We start from the raw sequence: 22,943 nt of genomic DNA, 5'->3' as shown, positions 1-22,943 counted from the left end.
ACAGGGCAAACAGCACAGGACTGGGCCTCAGAGGCCTTTGGTTCAGCTCTTAGCTCCCATATTGACTTTAGTGACTTTGAGCACCTCTGCTAGCCTTAGTTCCTTCATCTATGAGATGAGAGAGTTGGGCCAGATGAGATCTTTTTTTGGAGCATTAAAATTCAGTGATTTAATGAGTCTTTTCTTAGGAACACTGAACTCACAGGTCCTACTTGGACAAATAACTTGTTTGAGAAACAGTGACCTCTTTGTGTAGATAACTGTCAGCAGGACCTCCCTCTGATGTCTCAATATTTTCTGTTAAGTGCAAAGCATGATGGGCTGTCAACCAATCAAAATCCCCTATCCACGGACCACCAACTGAGTGCTCTGGTTTTACAGCACTATGAATGTAGACGTATTGCATACAATTTTATGCTCTTGGAAGTTTCACACTTCTTTTTGCAAAGGGCCTTGTTGTGTTAACATGGGTTAGTGACTCATCTGAGTGTATCGCACCATCAGCTGTGGTGGTGGAGAGGGGAGTTCTTGGCAACTAAATTCCCCAGGTAGATGGTGAAGGATGTTGGTCTTCTGACTCATGGGCTGCTCAGCTTCAGTTTGATTTGGTGTCGCGGCTTTTCCCCAGCTCTAACCCACAGCATTCAACCAGTGGCAGCCACTTAACACCTCAGCTGACTGCTGCTTCCTGCTTGCTGTGGTCAGAAGGAGGTGTGTCTTTTCTCAGAAGCATCTTTCAGTTTGGCAGCTTTAGACATTCAAGCACAATGTGGCTAGTTCTGGCCATCCTGGGTAAGCATTTTCTTCTTCTCTAGTGACCTGTGGAGGAGGTCATTTGGCTGAATAAGAACCATTACTGACTTTTCATGCTAGGATTCTAATTTGGGAGAGGGAGTGAATCTGGGCCTTTTGCAAAATCATGAGTGTAGAGTCCTACACTCAGACAGCTTCTGTCACTGACCAGCTGTGTCCTTGGGCAAGGCCTGACCTTCTCTGAGCCCTAACACTCGTAAACCCCTCCCCCCACCTGAGATCACGAGGTGTAACACGATATGGGTGTTCTTTCAGCTTCCAGTTTTCCTATAGAAACAAAAGAGTACAGATGACTCCTATTTTCAAAAATAAATAATCAAGACCGTGATTGGAATAACTAGAAACAGAGGGGAATAGCTCTGTTTCACTTGAGGAAGCATTTACCCAATTCTTCCAAATGCACCAGGACATTCTGCAGTTATTTTCATTAAAACCCATTTAATTAATTTAAAAGTCATTTAAAATTCAGGCTGCACATTTTAGCAGTTATTAAGAAAGAAAGAAAGAAAGAAAGAAAGAAAGAAAGAAAGAGTGAGTTTTTTGGTAAAGCCTTGCTCATCCTTGGTTTACCCTTGATGCGTTGTGATCCTGTATGATTGGTTTAGCTTAATTTTATTAAATGTGCCCTAATACCATCAATAACTAAAGTCCCCTCTATCCTCTTTTTGTGTCTCTCCTTTCCATATACCCTTCTTTAGCCTAACCTCACAGTCCAGGCCCCAGGGGGAAAAATGTTGCTGGGGGCGAAAAATAAAACCTCATGATTCTCTCCCCTTCCCGCCCACCTTGTGGTGGGGCACTGGAGGCCTCAGGTCATCAGAGCTTGTGTGTGTGTGTGTGTGTGTGCGCGCGCGCGCGCGCGCGCAGCGCGGGCTCATGCCGGGCAGGCCTGGTGTGTGCATGCGTGGTTGCCAGCGCGTATGCACACGCCGGCATGCCCGCCTGTGTGTCAGTGTGTGTGGTGTGTATCAATGTGTGTGTGTGTGTGTGCGCGCGCGTTCGTGTGCATGATCGGGGCCGCGCACACACCGGCACGCCCTCCTGCAAGCCTGCGGGTGTGTGTGTGTGTGTCTGCAGCGTACGCACACATGCCCGCCCCCCGGCCCGGTGTGTGCGCGTGTGCGTGTGCGTGTCTGTGCGCGCCGCGGGGCTCTCCCGGACGCACGCGGGACTAGGGGCCCCCCGCCAGCGCCCCCCAGCCCGGTGCGCGCCCAGCAGTTTCTATAGGAACCGCGGCGGCGCCCGGGCCCCTCCTGCAGAAGCCGCGGCGCGAGCATGCCCAGTGCAAGCAGCTAGTTTGGCCCGGGTCTGGGTTTCCAGTAAGTGGCGTGCGGGACGCCGGAGCCCTCCCGATGAGCTGAGCCGGGAGTCTTTGTGCGCACAGGGAGGAGGCGGCGGCGGCCGCCGCCGGGCCCGGAGACCTCGTCCGGGGGGCCCGGCAGGAACAATGCTAGCCTGCCTGACCCGGGGGAACTTACTGGACGTCCTGCAGGAGGGCTTCAATGAGGTAACTGTCTGCCCCTCCCACTCCCCAGCTCTCCTCCCCTAGCGCCTCCTGCCTAATCTCTAGAAGGGGTCCTCCTCCGCCCCCATCCTCACGCGGACCATGGGGACCCCAGAACAGTCCCCCCGCAGAGCCTTAAGGAGGCTAAGGTGGTGGGCACGGTACAGACGACCCTGGTGAACCCGCAGGGATCAGAAGGGCCGACTGCTTCCAGCTAAGCTGGGCGATGACCTTCCCTGGTAGCTTGCCTGAGCCCAGAAGACAGGACCATACATTCAGAGGTCATCTCCTTCCAAAAGAGGTGGTCCCTACCCTCCCCAAGGTTTGCCCCAAAGGAAATCCCCAGGGAAGCCCTGAATACATGGCAGAGGTGCTCATTCTATTTCCGGAGCCAAGTGGGTGAGCCCAGGGAAGGGTGGGGTGGCATTGCATTGATAGAAAGTTTGCTGGGGGTGGGGTGCGGGTGCAGCAACAGTAGGTGCCCACTGGAAGTGCCCTCCTCCTGTTCGCATCTCTTTCTAAATCCAGGGTAGTACGTTTCTCCACAACCACGGGCATCATTGGTAGAGAGGACCTTAGAGGAGAGAGGGGTTTCTGAGCCTAATTCAGGGGAGCCAGTGTCTGCTTCTTTCAGTGTGAGTCGGACACTGGGGCCTCCATCTGACAGTATGGCTTAGGGCTGGCTGGGGGTCTTTTTCTCTTCACTTTTTTTCTCTCAGAATTTTGTTGTTCATTCCATTTTCTTCTCTTGTGACTCAGGAAATTCTGGTTTAGGACCTTTCCCCCTTGCGATTTGCTCCATATGTCTCCCACTGCTCCTGAAGCCCACCTCTTGGGGTGCCTTACCCAGCATCCAGGGGGACCCCTACAAGAAGAGCTAGATTTTAGTTTGTGTCTTTCTTCCTTTCTCTCTCTCTCCTTTTCTTGCCACCTCTCAGGAGCTCTCTTCCCTTTGCATCTCTCTAAAGTTTAAGGTTTTTTTTTTTTAAACCCGTTTTTAGTTAAACAGTTAACATATGACTGCATTCTCTTCTTAAATAGGAACATTACAGGCTGATTGCCTTGACCACCCATGCAGTCCTGGCCTTCTGCCTAGAGGTAACCATTCTCATGAATTTGTGTCTGAGGTTTTCTTTCTACATCTGCACGACAGGCTCTTTCCTTCATTCCTGTTTTTAATTAAGAAGCTCTGCAGCCTGACCTGCCTCAGAACCTTACCCAGTCCTGGCCCCTGCGCCCCAGCCTTGATCCACACACACAGAGGAAAACCGCACAAATGCTGTCCCAGCCTAACAACGGAGTCAGAGTCTTCCTTTGGCTGCAGGGATGGGGGTCACAGCCTTCACCGAAGGACCGAGCTCCCATCCCGTCTGCACAGCAGGGCTCCTCATCTGTGCATCATTCCCCTTTGAACACATGTAGGGGGATTGTTAACAAAGAGCCACAGTCTGAGAGTTGAAACACAGACGAGCCAGGAAGCCACCTCTTTGGGTGCTTCCAGTATTCCTGGCCCCTGTTTTCTCACTCTCTGCCTTTGGGCCTCCCCTGATCTCAAGCATCATTCGTCTGACTCATCCATCAGTTGTGATAGACTCTCCTTAGGTCTTCTCATAGCCTCCCCTTTTTCTAAGTCAGGCCCCAGGTATCAGGTTCCACTGTCTTATTAAGAGGAGGAAACCAGCACAGAGTCACTCCTAGTCTTTGCCTTCTGTTCATTTCACCTCTAGACCTTTTAGCTAAAAGCCAAGTAAACCAAGAGGCTTGATTCTTTTTCACCCTTTGCTGCTTTCATAAATGTCCCCTGACATCCAGTTCTTATAAAAAAAAATAAGGGAAAAGGAGAGTGGGAGAGTCTTCATAAAAATGACACACAACTTTATTCTGTATAGCACAGGGAACTATATTCAATCTCTTATAGTAACCTATATTGAAAAAGAATATAAAGATGAATATATGTATGTATCTGTGTGAGTGAAACTTTATGCTGTACACCAGAAATTGACACAACATTGTAAACTGACTAGACTTCAATGAAAAAAAACCAACTTCATAATTAATTCACCTTTAGAATAGTGCAGTAATGCCTCTTTCCCCTCTCTGACATTTGATTTTTCCATCTGTCTTGTAAGCATCCCTCCACAGGCTAATGTCTATTCTATTCCCTTCTATTGGCAGATTTGAACCCTGATTACAAGTACTTTGGTTTCTCTGAGAAATTAATGTCATCTAAACAATACAAATAGTAATATGTTTAATCTCAGGAGTCCCTTACAATCGAGACAGTTCTTTCACATACATCATAAATTACACTAAAGAATTCTTTGCACATCCAATATCACGCCTAGTATACTGAAAAATGGTACAGTTGGTCATTTCAGCGTTGATGGACCCCGGTTTGACCTATTCCAGCCTCTGGGGTTGCTTAACAGATCCAGTCATGTTCAATCTGCTTTGTTAGAATCACATAATAAGGATATAAATAGGGACTTAAAAACTAATGTCAGGATACACTTCAGTGCCTCTGAGAAACTCTTCCTCCTGGGGCTAAGAATACCACACATGGAGCCAGTCATCTCCTGGGTCTGAGCCAAGCACCTCTGAAGCTGTTCTTTATCACCCAGATGCTTTACAGGTTTGTGTGGTTAGGGCTGTGACCTCATTCTCCGGGGCAGAGAAAACTGTCACGGGAAGTGAAGCGGTGGCCCTAATTGGTTAATTATAAGGGAACCCTGCAGCAGAGAAACCCTGTCCTCTGAATCAAGGCTTCCCTCTACCCGCTGTTGTTGGCCTCTGTTCTCAGTCCATTTGCCGTCTTTCATGACTATGCACGATGGAATTTTCTTCCACCACATTCCTTGAATAAAGCCACACACCTGACAGGTTACTCACAGAACTGATATACATTAGTGCTGTCAGTGCAAACCCTCTTACTGACGTGGTGAATCTGCATTGTGAATCACGCACAAGTTTTGGCCGCCGCCACATTCTGTAGCCGACCCTGGCTGTCACCCACTGTGTCCTGTGCTCTGGGCCTGGCCAGGCTTTCTGTCAGTCACAATTTCTTCCTTCTGCATCTGTCTCACAGATGTGTACTTGTTTTCTCTGCCCCTTGGTATTGATGTTTTTAGGTGAATGTCTTTGATCACTGTGCCAACATGAATTTCTGCAAGTGTCTTTCTGGGGGGGGGGGCGCTGAACTTTCTTTTAAAAAAAGACTTTGATGCTTATGATGAAAGGTTTTGACAGACCTGAGACTATAATACAGTTTGACCAATAAGCATTCATTCATTTAATTATCTAGTTTATCTGTTGGGAGAGGGGATGGGTAAATAATTGGAAAATCACCTGGTTCCTACTTCCAAGGAATTTATAGGGAGGGATTTACAGGTGTACTAAAAAAAAACCATGATAGAATGCTTAATGTGGGAAGTGTCATAAAAGAGGTAATGTTTGTGGCAGATCATAGAGAGATCTTCTACTTAATGATATCACGAAAAGCACCAAATATTTACCAGCCTATGTGCTCACCGAGGCCAGACTCTTTTTCTGCTGGTTTGGTAAACATGCATACAAGCACTCATTCGACAGACATTCACTGAATTACTGTGTTTACCAGGCATGGTGCCAGGCCCTGGAAATAGATGTCAAATAACAGAGTCTGTGCCCAAGTGGAGCTCACAGGCCAATGAAGGTGGAGTAAATGGGCAGAATGGAAACTTGGGAAAATTGTGATGATGTAGAAATCTTGCTGTCGGCCAGAGCCAGCCTGCACCTGGCTGTCGTGTGAATGGCCTGAAGGGCTGAAAATTGTGGGAATGATTTATTAAAATGTTGGTCGAAGGGAAATCAGTTGTCTGAGCCTTAACCTTTTAAACAGATGACTTGGAAGACTTTCCCTACCAGTTTCCCTCCAAGTAGAAAAGTAGAAATTTGAAATCCCACGCTGAGAGTCAACAGCTTGGCAGTCCCTGAGAAATACAGGAAGAGCCTTTGTCTGGTGTCATCCCCATCAGGGGGACATAGACTGAATGAGGCAGGGGACTGGCAGGTGGAGCAGCTGCAGGGAACATCTCCAAGTGCCTCGTGCCTTCCATGGAAGAGGATTTGCAACATGGGCCAGCCGGAGGCTCTCAGTCATTTCCGCAATGATTTCCTCTGTGTTTTGCTATAGAAATTAAAGGCCTGTTAAGTCTGCAATGTAACAAAGCGCCACACTCCCCAACCTTCTTTTTCCTGTCCTGGCTGATTTCTGCTCTCCTCCCCCGGGCGCCTTGGCTTTGTTCCCACAGGCGTCAATGCCAGCTGAGCAGATGCTCCCTGGCAGCAAGCTGTCGGGCAGTTTTATGTTCCTCGTGGTGAGTGATGGCCTGGCCAGGCATGTGGGACAGTCATGGGGCACCGTTTGCCAGGTGCCACTCCCCCGGCAGTTTGGAGAGTCTGGGGAACCCTGGAAGGGCTTCAGCAGCCATGACTGGCCTTGTCGTCCTGGCTGTGAGAACCAAAGACTCAAACGAACAATTTCCTGCATCTGTTTCCTTATCTGTTACCTCCAGACCAGGCCCCATTTGCGTGGTCATGGGCATAGCCTTCGGTGGTCAGGTGGGAGGTAGGGAACCAACCCCAAAGGCCCTAATGGTGGGCTCCATGCCCTATTTCTGGGATAAAGGACACTCATAGACCATAGAGTGATACCTCATTCATTCATTCAGTGCATCTATTGAGCACTTGCTTTGTGACATGTACTTGTTAAGGAACAGAGTGCTTACGGAACTCACAACTAGTGGAAATTTTAGAATAAGGTTATAGGATGGTATCTTTCAGAAAGGTTTTAGTTCTTCACTTTCTGGACCACTGGGCTGAATACAAGGAGTCTGTCCACCTAGCGAAAAAGACGTTTAATGATACTTTTACTTATTGAACTAAATTTTTACCTAATTACCCACCAGGTTCAACAAATAGCTTTTCCTAGTTCAGTAAAGGCTTGGAAGAGTTAATAGAAAAGAAATATAATATTGCATTCCTTTTCTGGCAGAATGTAGGCCAATAATAACCCAAAGTTTCCAAACCTCCTGCCTTCCTCTCAGTTTCTCAGCAGCATCTCCACCCCCATCTCACCTTCTACAGCTGGAGGGTCTCAGAGTTCTCAACAGGTGTCCGGTTTCACTGTAAACCTGATTTCCTTCCTGAGCTGTCCTGGTCGCCTCCTGAACTCTAGCGCACCACCAGAGCCCGCTGCTCTTCTTGTTTGCCTTTCTTGCTCCCCAGCAGGGAGCCAGAGAACCAGCTTCTTGGATGTCTCACCCTGGAACACTGGGTCTGCCAGTCTTCCCTGGTGAGGCCCAATCAAGTGCTTTTGCAACTCTGAGTTAAGTCGCCTGCAGGAATTTTCTTTGATCTAGAAACTTGGAGGAGGTAGAGAGCAGAGGCTGGGTTTACAAACTTATTTGGAGGGAACTGGAGATCCCAAAGAGAAACAGAAAGAAGTTTACATTTGGTGGCAAGAAAGCTTTCAAGGTCAAGGTTTCTTGCACAAATGAATGTGGACAGAGTTGTTTATTCTGAAAGAGTTTCAACTCGTATTATTGTACGGTTATTTGGAGTGACCTGGGGGAAGCTGATGGAGCTTGGAGCCTCCAGCCACTCCTTGGTGTTACCACTGCTCACAACCTGAGAGCGGTCCAGTCTCGTCAAGCCAAAATCCTGCTGACCCAGCTTTGACTGTTGCTGCATCTACTTTTTCTTCTGACGTCTGACTCAGGGTTGTCGTGAAAAACTCTCAGGCTATTTAGACCTCTGGATTACACAGGCATCCTTCCACTTCCCCAGAACAAGCTAGAGAGATTGATTCTGGACTGAGAAGAGCTCAGTGCTGTCACTGACGCTGTCTGTTTGATTGTCATGTTTTCTATGTTAGTTTGGTTGTAAGTGCCAAGAACCCGTCTTGAACTAGCAGAGATAGAAAGTGGAATTTACTGACTCATGGAATCCAAGGAAAGGCTGAAAAACTAAACCACGGAAAAGAGCAAGGATGGGGCAGAGACCCAAAAACAGTGAAAATCAAGAACTCAAATGCTGGTAGGATCTCTCCCTCTGCTCTCTGACTCTTATCTCTGGTTGTTTCTGTAGGTGGCTTTATTCCATCTCAATACAAATGGCTTTTCTCTCTCAGGTGGGCAACATGGCTTATGACAATGTCTAACTTTTATATCTTACAACTTTGCCAGGGAGAGACTAAGACAGAGACAGAAGACTGGTTCTATTCCTTTTTCTTTTTCATTTTTCAGTTTTATTAGGTGGAATTATTACAATTGGACGGCACATACACGATATATTGCATGTAAATACATATATACAATATACCGCGCATATTTTAAGAATTTACATATATGTACTGTTCATTGTTTCTAAGAACGTTTAAAGCTTTAGCTTTTTCAACTTACATAATTATCAACGGAATAGAGCCAACTACAAAATAAGAATTAATTTAAAAAGATACATACACCCCGCTATTAACAGCAACATTTTTTATAATTGCCAAGATATGGAAGCATCCCAAGTGCACATCAGTAGATGAATGGATAAAGAAGAGGCAGCATACATATGTAATGGAATACAACTCACCCACAAAAAAGGATATTTTGCCATTTGTGGCCCTTCATTCACTTTTTTTTACTTCAAAAAACCAGAATTTTATAATTGGCATAAACATTTCCATTGCATCAAAAACAACAACATACCTGGAAATAAACTTAACCAAGGAGGTTACCTATACTCTGAAAACTGTAAAACACTGATGAAGGAAATTGAAGATGATACAAAGAAATGGAAAGATATCTTGTGCTCTTGGATGGGAAGAATCAACATTATCAAAATGGCCGTACTACCCAAAGCAGTCTACAGATTCAGTGCAACCCCTGTCAAAATACTCACGACATTTTCCACAGAATTAGAACAAACAATTCTAAAATTTATATGGAACCATAAAAGACTGAACTGCCAAAGCAATCTTTTGTAAGTCTTTTTTTTCTTCTCCTCTCTCTCTTTCTTCTTTTTGTTCTCTTTTCTTATGGTGTGATGACTAGAGAAGTTCCTTTCACATTTGTTGTAAAGCTGGTTTAGTGGTGCTGAAATCTTTTTGCTTTTGTTTATCTGCGAAGCTTTTGATTTCTCCATCAAATCTAAACGAGAGCCTTGCTACATAGAATATCCTTGGTTGTAAGTTTTTCCCTTTCATCACTTTAAATATATCATGCTAGTCCCTTCTGGCCTGTAGAGTTCCTGCTGAAAAACGAGCTGATAACCTTATGGGAGTTCCCTTGTATGTTATTTGTTGCTTTTCTCTTGCTAATTTTAATATTTTCTGCTTATCCTTAATTTTTGTCAGTTTGATTCCTGCATGCCTTTGGGTTGATCCTGTGTGGAACTCTCTGTGCTTCCTGGACTTGGGTGACTGTTTCCTTTCCCAAGTTGGGGAAGTTTTTGGTTATTATCTCTCCAAAAATTTTCTCAAGTCTTTTCTCTCTCTTTTCTCTTTCTAGGACCCCTATACTGTGAATGTTAGTGTGCTTCATGTTGTCCCAGAATTCTCTTAAACTATCCTCATTTCTTTTCATTCTTTTTTCTTTTCTTTCTTGTTTCGTTTTGTTCTGCAGTAGTGATCTCCACTAATCTGTCTTCTAGCTCACTCATCTATTCTTCTACCTCGTTTAGTCTCTTCCTGGTTCCTTCTAGTGTGTTAGTCATTTCAGTGATTTTATTCTTCCACTCTGGGTATTCTTTATATTTTCCAGCTCTTTGCTAAAAACTTCGCTTTGTGCTTCTATGCTCCTCACGGTCTCCGAACATCTTCACCATTATTACTTGAAACTCTTTCTCAGGTAGATTGCCTATCTCCTCACCACTTATTTCTTCTTCTGGGATTTTATCTTGTGCCTTGGCCTGGGAAATATTCTTCTGCCGCCTCATATTGTCTATCCTTCTATTTGTATTTTCAGGTAGCTTGGTTATGTTTCTCGATCTTGGAGAGGTGGCCCTCTGTGGGAGACATTCTGTGTGTCCCAGCAGTACACTCCTCTCTTGTCACCTAAGGGCCAGGTTGCAGCTGGTCCCTGTGTAGAGTCTTGCCTGTGTTTGTGGATTCCTTCCACAGGCTTTGGCATTGTTGTGTTCTTGTTTCTGGTATCTGCTCCCTTGTGGATGAGGCTGGACTAGAGGCTTATGCAGGTTTCCTGGCAGGAGGAGTCAGTGCTTGCCCACTGCTGGGTGAAGGTTGGCCCTGGACCTCTGGTGGGTAGGACCGTGTCTAGAGGCATTTGTGGCTCAGGAAGTCTGCTAATGGGCAGGGCTGTGTTCCCACCCAGTATGTTGTTTGGCTTGAGGCTTCCCTACAGGCTATTGGGAGAGGCAAGGTTTTGGCGCTAATGATCCTATCAAGATGTCAGCTTCCAAGAAAGCTCATGCAGATGAACACTCCTGGAATATCTGCTACCAGCTTTTATGTCCCTTGGGTGAGCCGCAGCCATCCCCTATGTCCTCAGGAGACCTTCCAAAACTAGCAGGCAGTCTGGCCACGGTTCCTATGAAATCACTGCCTCTGCCCTTGGACCTGATGCACGCAAGGTTCTGTGTATGCTTCCCAAAAGAATGAAGTCTGTGTTTCCTTCAGTCCCATGGGGCTCCTGGAGCTAAGCCCCGCTGACCTACAAAACCAGATGTCCTGGGGTCTCCTCCTCCTCCCAGTGCCAGAACGTGGGGCTCAGAGCTCTCACTCCTGTGGGAGGGCCTCTGTGACTTAATTGTTCTTCAGCTTGTGGATCGCCCACCTGGGGGGTATGGGACCCAATTATATCATGAGTGTGTCCTTCCTATGGTCCTGCTGTGGTTCCCTCTTTATGTTTCCAGTTGAAGAAGATCTTTTTTGCTAGGTTCCAGTCTTCATTTTTCAATGTTTATTTAGCAGTCAGTTGTGGTTTTGTTGTAGTTGTGAGGAGAGGCGAACATGTGGATGTACAACTCTGCCCTCTTGACGGGAAATCCTGATTCTGTTCCTAAATGCCAGATCAGAAAATTCCAGGGATTGGCTGGATTTGACCAATCAGTTCAGCTAGACCAGTCACCTGTGGCCAGTGGCGGGGGTTATAGGATACCCGCTGTTCCTGGGGCCCTCCACTGTGTGTGCAGAGGGACATGTTTCTGTAAAAGGGAATCGTTGTGAGCTGGGCAGCTACCCCAAGAGCTGTGAGCTACAGCACCCCCAGGGGCCGGATGTGAACCCGACTGTCCCCCTACTGTGCTTCTCCAGCCCTAGTTGGAAACAGATCAAGAACTGGCGGTGTGTTTAAGGTATATTTCTTAACAACCCAGATATTTTCTTATTTCAGAAACTTGTATCTTGTCTTTACTGAATAACAGACTTTTAAAAAGACAGCATTAGAAGGAAACAAAATGCAGTGTTTTTGGTTTTTGTTTTCCCCAGTTGCTGAAAGAAGCCCCAAGGAGTTACTTCAGAAGATTGGGGGGTCTGGGTGGAGGTGGATGGAGGTAGAGAAAAAGTGAGTGAACTGACCTACAGATAACCCCTCAGCCCTAACAGAGAAATTCTGCTTTTCCCTATTTTATATATCTAGATTTCACAGAAGTTGTAATTTGAAAAAAGATTGAGACCAAAAAAAAAAAAAAAAAAAAAAAAAAGAAAAAAAAGAAAAAAAAAAGAAAAGAAAAGAAAAAAAGAAAGAAAATTACTACTAGTCCACCCCCCAGAGAGTACCAGCCTCTTGCAGAAAGCACTGTGTTTATTTCATTTGCTGCAGGAGCAGCGCTAGAAAATTGTGAAACCAAGTAGCAGAGCTGCTCAGGGCCTGGGCTCGCACCACAGGCCTCTTTTAAGATAAACATCTTTGTGGGGGAAGGGGAGCGGGTAGGGTGGCTGGTCCTCATAAGTGCCTACTTGGTCTTTCAAGTCACTTCTTTCCAGAGCCAGCAGTAGGCATTTATAGCAAGAACAAGGTATTTCCCACCCCTTGGTAGGTAGGTATTTTTAGGTCAAAGAGGAGACAAATGGAGGCTTAGTTTAGTGGTTGGCTCCCAACTTAGATTTAAAGGGTGGAGACCTGAAGTCAATGTGACCCTTAACCTGTGGACAAGAATAGCCCCACTCAGTTGGGCATCTTTTGTTAGATGCCACTTAATAGACCATGCAGATGTAGTAATGACATGACAAAGGCCTTTCTTCAATTAAAATTTTTTTGTCAATGACTTCATTGAAGGCATGCTTATCAGTTTTGAAAATCACATGAATCTGGGCAGAGTACTAACTATCCTGAGCATTTGAACATCAACCACTCTCCTGGAATGACTTCAGGGTCCACGATGAAGACAGTTAGCCCCCCAATTCCATGATGGTCCCCACTGCAATGATTGTCCCCTCTGTGCTTCAGTAAGGCCACATACTGAGGCTACATCCTGGAACTTATTCCATAGAATTGCCCTTCCCCTGGGATCTTGAACTCTGAGACTGTGCGCTCAATGCCCCACTTTCCACACTCCACCATTCCCATTAAACTTATTTTCAGTCACATCAAATTCTCTTCTCCATCATCTCAGTTCATCAACTTTCCTTTATCAGCTTTTCTTGATTTCTTCTCTCTGATGCCATGATCAACATGATGGTGCCAGTGATCCCATGATCAGTCCCTTCAAATACACTCTCACTGTTGCGGCAAAGTGTGTTACAGCTCAGTGTTACAGCTCAGTTGTGACAGCAACCTGGATCTGGGCAAGAGACCAAGCAGCATTCGGAGGGTTGGAGAACTCAGGTTTATTACGCCAGCAGGTCCAGAGGAGTTAACACTCCAAGCTGTGGACCCCGTCTGTAGGTTTACACAGGCTTTTTATAGGCTACCAGTCTAGACTTTGCAACATTTTGTAACATCATATGCAAATAAGGCATAACAAAGGTGACTAATTAGGAACAAGCTTTGTAGAAATGGACCAATCAGGAGTGAGAGAAATTGACCAATCAGGAGTGAGGGAAATGGACCAATCAGGCATTAGCTCAGGGAACCAACAGAATCTTAGGGATAAGTTCCACTTTCCTAGAAGTAAGCTGTTTCAGAGTTTAAAAAGTGAGATAATGCCACAGGTCCAGGGAACCGAATGGTGCTGGCAGGAGGGTAGTGGCCCTGCCTGGGGGTCCTGCCGTATTTTTCATGGGGCTTCCCAACTCATCACCACCACCCTAACTTCCCTGGCCCTGCTAATCACTCCCTGTCCTCTGACCATTTCCAGTCCTCCGTTAAACTATTTCTGTTTCCCTCCATTCATGGTCCGGGCCTGCTGGGCACTTCTAGAGGAAATCTTGCTGATTGATTCAATTACAAAGCTATGATTTCCAGTCCTAGCTGAGTCTTGGTGCTGCCAAGAAATCTTTAGCAGTCACTGTTTTTTCTAGCTTCCTACAGGGTCCTTTTTCCTGAAACCTCCTTCACTCTCCCTGTCCCTTTCACTGTCAACAGATGAACCAGGTATAACGAATAGAAGAGTGATTGTATTTGAACTCCTTCAACTGCCCTCTTCGCCACCTCCGCGTTTCCCCACAGAGGTACCTATTCCTTCCTCCCGGTCAGTGGAGGAGGTGGCCCTCTTCCCCTCCTCTGAAATCTTGCTGCATCATTCACACCCCTCCTCTTGTGTCTGTTTCTCCTTCACCAACCCCTCAACTCAGCCTGAAAATGACCTCTCATCCTAAAGAGCCCTGATTCCTTCCCACCTTCCTCTCCAGCTAAGACCCTTTCTCTTCCCTTCACTGCTTCTGTCTTCCTACTTCCTGGGGTCGTCTCAGTTCACTGCCATCTGACTTTTCACCCCACTGTGCTACAGTGTCAGCTCTCAAAAAGATCACCAAAGCCTGTTAAATGGTAGATGAAATGGGCTTTCCAGTCCTCAGCCTGACTTTTCTACAGCATTTGACCTTCTTGACCACCCGTCTTAACATTCTCTGGTTCCTGGATTCCCACATAACACTTTCTCCTGATTCTTCTCTGTCCCTCTGATTGCATGTTCTGAAATCACTTTTTGTTGTTGTTGCTCACCTCACTTCACCTGTCACTTTAATGTTGATGTATCCCAGCCTCTGCCCTGAGTTTTCCTTCCTTTTCTCTCATTGTATGCTTTCTTTGGTATAGTAGAAATGATGCATTCTTCAGAGTAAGATGGAGTGGGTTCGCCACTTGAGCAAGGTTTCTAGTATGAAAAGTGAGGCTAATAATATCGATTTTAATGAGTGGATATGAGGATTAAAGGAGATGATGCATATAAAGTGCTTCATTCAGTGGCTGCCAAGGACTGGCACTCTCCATTTTCATTCTCTTCTTTCCCTTCATTGCCCTCTCTCCCCACTCCCTGTCCTGCCAAATAACTTCTTACAGTTCACCTGCCTTTTGGGATGTTGTGGAACCCAGATTTTGAAGTTAGCACTGTTCTGAGATCCTTGTTCTGCCACTTACCAGCCCTGTGACCCTGGGCATGTTGTTGCTCTGAACCTTGGTTTCCACATCTGTAATGTGGGAATAGTAGTTCTCCATCTCTAATCAATGTGATGGGAGGAAGTAATATATTTACATATTTGAGCCTTGAACAACAGGAGGGTTAGGGGTGCCAACCCTCTGCATAATGGAAAAACTGTGTCTAACTTACGGTCGGCCCCCTGTGCCACGTGCCTCCACCTGTGGTTCTGCATCAGCGGATTCAACCAGCTGCGGATCGTGTGGTGCTGTAGCAGTTGCTACTGAAAAAAAATCTGGTGTAAGTGGACCCTCGCAGTTCAAACGCACGTTGTTCCCAAGGATCAACTGTATACACACATACACACTCCATATATATGAAAAGATGTGGTGAAGTGCCTCGCACGGTACCTGGCATGCAGTAGATGCTCAGTAGGTGGTGGTACTGTCTCATTTGCACCTGTGGCTATGCCTATCACACACAGATACTCTCAGGCATCCACCCTCCAACCCCGCACCCATCTCCTGTGCTCTAGATCTGATTTTCGCCACTGGCTGCAGAACATCTCTACCCTGATGTTTTGCAGATGGCTCAGGCTCTTGTTCAAAACTGAACTATTTGCTTTTCTGCAGTACTTGCTCTTCACGTGTTCTCCATCTCAGTTAAAGCATCACCATCCGTTCAGGTGTGACTTTTTGGATTCTTTTTGTCACTGCCTCCCTCCTGTCAGTCAGCTCTCCAGTTTGTCCTTTTCTAACTGTACTGCTTCAGTTTAGGCTCTCATCTTCTCTCACTTGAATTATTGCCTGGTCTTCTTTACAGCTCGATGCTCTCCTTTCTGTCCCATGTTCCACACTGTGTCCTGAGTGACCTTTCTAAAATACAGATCTCCCAGTCTCACTCTCCGGTTTCAAAACTCCGCACTTCCCTGTTGAAGGACTTCAAGCCTTAAGTCTAAGGGCTGGTAGGCCTTTTGATGACCTATTTCTCCATCATCACCTGCCACTGATGGCTCTGCCAACACACTAATTTGCTAATTGGCTTTTCCTCCAAGATACCATATGCCTTCAGGCTCTTCCTTTTTTTTTTTTTTAATCATCTCTCCCTCGGATGCCCTTTCCTCTTCTCCAACTGGCAAACATCCTTAAAGAACCAGACAAACATCATCTTCCTCTTGACCCTCTTTGAGGTCCACATCTTTCCATCCTGTTGCTCTTCTGTGCACAGATACTGTTTCTTTTTAACACTTCTCCATTGCCACAGTAATCACTTTCTGGCATAGTTATGTATATGCCTATAATCACTGTGCCTGGCACAATGCCTGGCAGTGCTGGTTGATTTGAATACATGAAATGACAGGGTCTGGAAGGATCTGGTGAGATGGGATCTAACAAGCTGAAATGTGTTAAAGGTAAATACGGATCAAGAAGACCAGTTATACAAGAATGAAAATGGGAGAGATTGGCTCAACAGCAGAATGTGTTAAGAATTTTTAAGTGTTTGGTTGACAGTTCAGTGTGAGTCAGTGGTGTGAGGTAGTAACAAAAAAAGAAGGAGAAGAAGGGGAGGAGGAAGAGAAGGAGAAGAGAGTGTGAAACATCTTGGATGAGAAAGCTGAGTGCCTGATTTTATACCTAGAATGCTGTGTTTGTTTCTAGATACTGTGATTTTAGAGGGATTTAGGCCAAAATAGCAATGATGCTCCTAACCATTTTGTTTTGAAGAGTTTTGGAAAAAATTATGGAAATAGACAAGCTACTAGCTAACACGATGAAGAAGGAAAAAGGAGAAAGCACCAATGTACAAAATGAGAAATGACAGTGGAGAAGTAACTACTGAAACACGAAAAACTATGAGTCTTTGCAGGTTTGTGCAAAGACACTTAAAAATTTTGATGAAATGGATAATTTCCTAGGGAAATGCTGATTACTAAAATTGATAGATACAGAATATGTAAAACAGAGAAGTTTCTGTAGAAGAAATGGAGAACCTCAAGAAGGAACTATTGCTCAGAAAATGTCCCAGGCCCAGATTATTTCACAGAGGAATTCTGCCAAACCTCCGCTTATCAGATATTCCCAGTGCTCTGTAGATTATGTCAGGGGATTGAGAATGAGGAGAAATTTTCTGCTTTTTTAAAAAAATAAAGCAAGTATAATATATCTAAACATGATAGTGCAAAAAAGAAAACTACAGACTAATATTATTTATAAATGCCCCTGAAAAGGACAACAAATATAGTACTAATACAGCACTGAGAAATGTTTTATTAGTGAACAGAATTCAGCATCACATTAAAAATATAATTCATTGTGATCGAGTAGACTTAACTCCAAGAATGCAAGGTAGATTCATTATTAGGAGATCCGCATATACCATATTAATAGGTCTCAGGAAAAATAATCATAGAGTTATCTTCATAAATGCTGAGAAAACTTTCATCAACATTCAACATCTGTTCCTTATAAAATCACTAAAAAAGACTTGATGGAGTCTTTCTTAACGTGATAAAATATATATACCTTCTTCCTGAAAGCAGTCACTTTCTAAATTGGGGAACACTACAGGTATTTTCTCCAAGTCCAGAACAAGGAAAGGATGTCCACTGTCTCCACTACTGTCCAACTTTGCACCAGAGGTATTTGGAAACTGATTAGAGGCACAGGGCTTAGTAAAGAAGTAAAACGATTTCATGTTGTAGATTATATGATATCATTGGAAATAATTGAGAATCATTAATAAAACTCAAACAATAAAAGATAAGGTAACAGGATATATAATTAACCTACTGAAACGAACAGCTTTCACAAAAACAGAGAGTAATCAATTAGAGAAAGTAATGGTAGAGAAAACCTCATTTACAATCACAGTAAGGAAGTATTGAATACTTAGAAATGAACTTAACATGAAATGTATAAAAGCTACAGGAGGAAAACTTTAAAACATCCCTGAAACACACATTTCATCAGCAATGGAAAACCAGCCCCCATTCTTTATTTTTTCTTTAGAGGTTTTAATAGAATTTAATAAATTGACCGAAAATTCTCAACAGTTACCAAAAAACACAATTTGCTTGCAAAGAGACAGTAAATGGAGTTGATAAGATAAGACAGTTCACAGGCATGATCAACATCTGTGAGAAATAAATTCTTGAAAATGTAAAAGTGGAAGGAGAAAGAAGAGATTTAAAAAAACTTTTTAAATAATTAATTAAATTGAAGTATAGTCAATTTACAATGTTGTGTTAGTTTCTGGTATACAGCAGAGTGATTTACTTATACATATATACACATTTGTTTTCATATTCTTTCTCATTAGAGGTTACTACAAGATTGAATACAGTTCCCTGTGCTATACAGTAGTTCCTTGTTGTTTATCTATTTTATATATAGTAGTTAGTATCTGCAAATCCCAAACTCCTAATTTATCCCTCCCCACCCCCTCCCCACCTCCTATAACTATAAGTTTGTTTTCTATGTCTATGAGTCTATCTCTATTTTGTAAATAAGTTCATTTATGCCCCCCCTTTTTTAGATTCCACATGTAAGTGATATCATATGATATTTTTCTTTCTCTTTCTGGCTTACTTTACTTAGTATAATGACCTCCAAGTCCTTCCATGTTGCTGCAAATGGCATTATTTTATTTCTTTTTATGGCTGAGTAGTATTCCAGTGTGTGTGTGTGTATGTGTGTATACCACAACTTCTTTTTGCAGTCATCTGTGGATGGACATTTAGTTTGCTTCCATGTCTTGGCTATTGTCAGTAATGCTGCTGTGAACATTGGGGTGCATGTATCTCTTCTTGTGGTTTGATGACTAGAGATGTTGCTTTAACATTTGTTGTAAAGCTGGTTTCGTGGTGCTAAATTCTTTTGGCTTTTGTTTATCTGTGGAGCTTTTGGTTTCTCCATCAAATCTGAATGAGAGCCTTGCTGGATAGAGTATTCTTGGTTGTAAGTTTTCCCCTTTCATCACTTGAAATATATCATGCCACTCCCTTCTGGCCTGTAGAGTTTCTGCTGAAAAATCAGTTGATAACCTTATGGGAATTTCCTTGTATGTTATTTGCTGCTTTTCTCTTGCTGATTTTAATACTTTCTTCTTATACTTAATTTTTGTCATTTTGATTACTATGTGCCTTGGTGTGTTCCTCTTTAGATTGATCCTGTGTTGAACTCTCTGCACTTCCTGGACTTGGTCAACCCATTCTTGAATAGGATGTTTCAACATCATAAAGATGACAGTTCTCCCCATGCCATGCCAATTTTTAAATTTAATGTAATCACAATAAAAATTCTAACAGGCTTTTTTGGTGGAAGTTAGGTAAATAAATATTGAAGCTCATATGGAGTGATAAATATTCAAGAATATTCAAGAAAACATTACAAAAAAGAAAAACTTCAGGGGAGAGGGACTAGCCACACCAGATATTAAAATATACTATAAGGCCTCTGCAAATAAAACATTTTGGTGCTGGTGCATGAAGAAACAAATACACAAGTGATGGAGAATGCAAAGTCTAGAAGTAGACCCAAGAACTATGGAAATTTAGTCTATGAAAAAAAGGTGGCATCTCAAATCCCTGGAGTAAAGAGTGACTTTTTAGTAAATGTGCTGGAACAACTGGGTAGACATTTGAAGACAGATAAATTGGATCTATATCTCCCATCACATACAAGAATAAATTCCACGTGGATCAGGGATCTAAAGGGAAACAAATTTGAAATCATATGAGAACTAGAAAAAAGCAGAGGTGAATCCTTTCACTTCAGTTTACGGAAAGGCTTTCTAACCGTGACTCAAAATTCAGAGGCAGTAAAATAAAATATCAATAAATTTCATTAGATAAAAATAAAAACCTTCTCATGGCCAAAAAAAACATAAACCAAGACAAAAAATGACTGACAAACTGGGAAATCTCTGCAACACATCTGAAAGACAAAAGGGTAACATTCTTAACATATAAAGAATTCTTAAAAATGGAGGCACTAAAGGATCAAAAAAATAGGTCCTTTGATTAAAAAATAGGGAAAAGATATGACTAGACAATTCATGAAAAAGATATAAAAGACAAAGATACAAAATGAATTCTTAAACCTACAAAGAGAGGTTCAAACTCATAATTAAAGAGATGAAGATTAAAACAGCCTAGGATACAATTTCTCACCTATCACTTTGGCAGAAATTTAAAAGCATGACAACATGTTCTGTTGGCAAGGCTGTGGGAAAATGCACTCGTGTGCGTTGCTGTTGGGAATGCAAACAGATGCAATCCTTTTGGCAGGGAATTTGGCAATGTCTAATAAAGTTACCCGCTTACGTACCTTTTTACCTAGCAATCTTTGAATCTACCCTGAAGATAGATCTCCACCAACATGAAAATACTCATGCATAAGGTTACTCATTGCTGCATTGTTTGTAATTGCAAAATATTGGGAAAAAACCCTAAATGCCCGTGTATAGAAGAATGGCTGAATAAACTATAGTACGTCCACATGATGGAGCGCTATGCAGATGTAAGATAAGGAAGATTTCTTGACCAATACAGCGTGATTTACAGAATGTATTAAGTGATCATTAGATGAAGTGAAAAGTGCAGGTCCAAAAAGAATAATCAATACTATGCTATTTTTCACACTGAGAAGGAAAGGAAAATAAAATGTACATGTGTCTTTTTTCCCCAGATAACATGGAGCTAATGAGATTGGTTACCTGCCAATTAGGTGGATAGGAATGGGCTGGACAGAATGATGAAGGAGTGACACTTTCCTGAATATATGTTTTTGTATAGCCCTGACTTTTAGAATCATGTTAATCTTTCACTTACCCTCAAAATAAATAATTAAAATCAACTAAAATATGAGGAGAACCCAAAATGGACTACAAATTATGAGAATTGTACCTCACTGTATTACAGATTAATAACCACACTGGAGCAGGTGGAAAGGAAAGAACTGACCTGAGTCACTTTGGAATCAGTATTTTGAGTGTACACTGTAAGGCTAAAGACAAAAGGAACTGTATACAAATATTATATTCTGGTTAGTAAATGTGTTTTTCACAAGGTATAGACTAACAAGTCTGAGATATTTGATGTATTTTCTAGGACTGAGGAAATATTAGTAAATATAATGTGGACAGAGAGTCGTGTTCCTCACTATGGGAGAAAGGAGTTACAAATAAGGCAAAGAGGAAGGAGAGGTGAACCCTATGGAATTGGGTTGGAGGAGGGGTCAGTATAATTCATGTTATGTCTGTCTGTCAAGGTAAGTAGATACAGATATGTGTGGATGTGTGTACACACGCACATATTTCCTACTCCTGTGCCCAGGGGGCCTAGAATGTTACCCTCGTAGAATGAGTACACCTTATGCCCAAATTTTGGTTTCTAAAAACCATTCTCCAATTAAAGTAGCCGGAATTCTATTCACTTGTCAAATAGCTGATTACAGAGCTAGGGCAGAGAAAATACAAGATGAGGGGATCTTTTCAAAATACAGGTTCGAATTCAGTGAGGCTGGGGCAGAGTTTCAGAGCCTGCTTTTCTGACAGACCCCCAGGTGATGCTGGTGCTACTGGTCCAGCGACCAAACTTTGATTAGTCGCCAGACAGCAACTGAGGGCAGATCGTTCGGTAGGAGACTCGAGCGCTGGACGTGGTGGAAGAAGTGGTTTAGACCAAGGCAACTTCCATTCTGAAAGTTTTAAGTGAGCTCATTTAAACCTCAGGGGTATGTTTATTTAGGCGACAGTGTGGTCGAGAGGAAGGAGCACTGGCGTGGGAGTCAGAGTGAATTTCATATTCATAGCTTACTACCTAGGTGACCTTGAACAATTTATTTCACCTGTTTGAGTCTCAGTTTCCAGTTAGTGGAATAGATACAGTAAAATCTCCCTGGCGGATTACCATTAGAGAGAATGCATTTAAAGGACCTAGCATAGCTCTTGACACAGAGCAGGTGTTCAGAAAAGCGGTGAGTACTCTTACCATTTATGCCGTAGCATCCTCTTTTGTTGGAAGACCAGAGCTGTGATTAATGTGCGTGTAAAGTACTGTTTGGAACCTCAAAGCAGTTTTGCAGCAGAGACAACTTAACTTCTATTCACCAAAGTTAAGGTTAATGACCAAAGGAAGGTTGCGGTTACTTTAGCAAAATTATGTTGGCCTAATGAAAAATACTTGTTCTTATCTGCCCCTGCGTATTTAATTTTTCCAGTCATTTTAAGTCTTGGCCTGATGAAATGTGACAAATGATGTACTGATTCAAACGTATTTGTCGAGTACCTGTTATTCTGAGTCCAACAATTCTGAACTCTTACAACTCCCTGCATAGAACGCAGTTCAGACCTTAGCTCCCTAAGTCCACTGTCCTCTTTGCCTCCTTTCCTAACTTCAGAGGACTCTGCTGAGTGTGGGTTTCAGGTTGGGCAAAGACTCAGCCCCTGGAACACCCCTGTTGTAGCGCCTGTCTCTACCAGCCTGCAAGCTCCTCCTCCTCTTCCTCTCTTCTCTTTTTTTCTTGAAAGATTCTTGAAGGCATGAGGCTCCTCGTGGCCCCACAACAGTCCAGTGCCTGCACTTAACTTACTGTTGAGCTGACTGTGTGACACAGGACATCCCCGAGGAGACCAGAGTTGGAGGTGTGTGGGAGAGTCGGGGAACGCTTCCTAGAAAAGGTGGTGCTTGAGATGAGCTTGAAGAGGAGATGGCAGGCAGAGGGAGGCAGAGTGGCTGGAAAACGTGGTGTGTTTGGGGCACTGCACATGGTTTGGATGAACTGAAAAATGGTGTGGTGAATGTGGGGAGGAATGAGTGAAGCTGGAGAAGAGGTAAAGGCTGGCACAAGACAGACTTAGATGCAGCTAAGGAGATTGGATTTTGCTTGAGGGTAATGACAGCGCAGTGAAGGAATTTAAGCAGGAATGCGTGGAGGGTGAGATACAGGGAGATGGGTTAGGAGTTTTGTACCTAAACCAAGTAATCAGATCCCATATGTTACCCTTAATGCCTTTCTGGTCTTCACTGCTTTTCCCGGAGCAGAGTGATTTGCTATAGAGGTGCCCTTTGCCTGGTCTGCCTCACACAGTGTCGTGGCTGTACCGGGGGAGCAGACCTCGATGG

General features: G+C 43.6%; 1 protein-coding gene across 3 annotated transcripts in view; it reads left to right on the top strand.

The window, feature by feature from the left end:
- DIXDC1 (DIX domain containing 1) overlaps nucleotides 1-22,943 on the top strand; it is a 68,337-nt gene that overhangs the window by 2,062 nt on the left and 43,332 nt on the right. For 2 of the 3 annotated variants that reach the window (XR_012066747.1, XM_015250860.3), the window contains exon 1: nucleotides 1,862-2,320. The exons of the other annotated variant lie outside the window; for it this stretch is intronic. Coding sequence is in view for 1 of the 2 variants with exons in the window: in XM_015250860.3 (XP_015106346.1) it covers nucleotides 2,261-2,320 (60 nt within the window). In the remaining variant the exon portion in view is untranslated. Of the gene's footprint in view, nucleotides 1-1,861; nucleotides 2,321-22,943 lie in introns of those variants that run through there. 3 annotated transcript variants of the gene reach the window in all.

The sequence above is a fragment of the Vicugna pacos genome, chromosome 33 (assembly GCF_048564905.1).
Source record: "Vicugna pacos chromosome 33, VicPac4, whole genome shotgun sequence".
Classification (NCBI taxonomy): Eukaryota; Metazoa; Chordata; class Mammalia; order Artiodactyla; family Camelidae; genus Vicugna; species Vicugna pacos.
The sequence above is the reverse complement of the archived record's forward strand: the minus strand, read 5'-3'. Positions and strand labels throughout refer to the sequence as shown.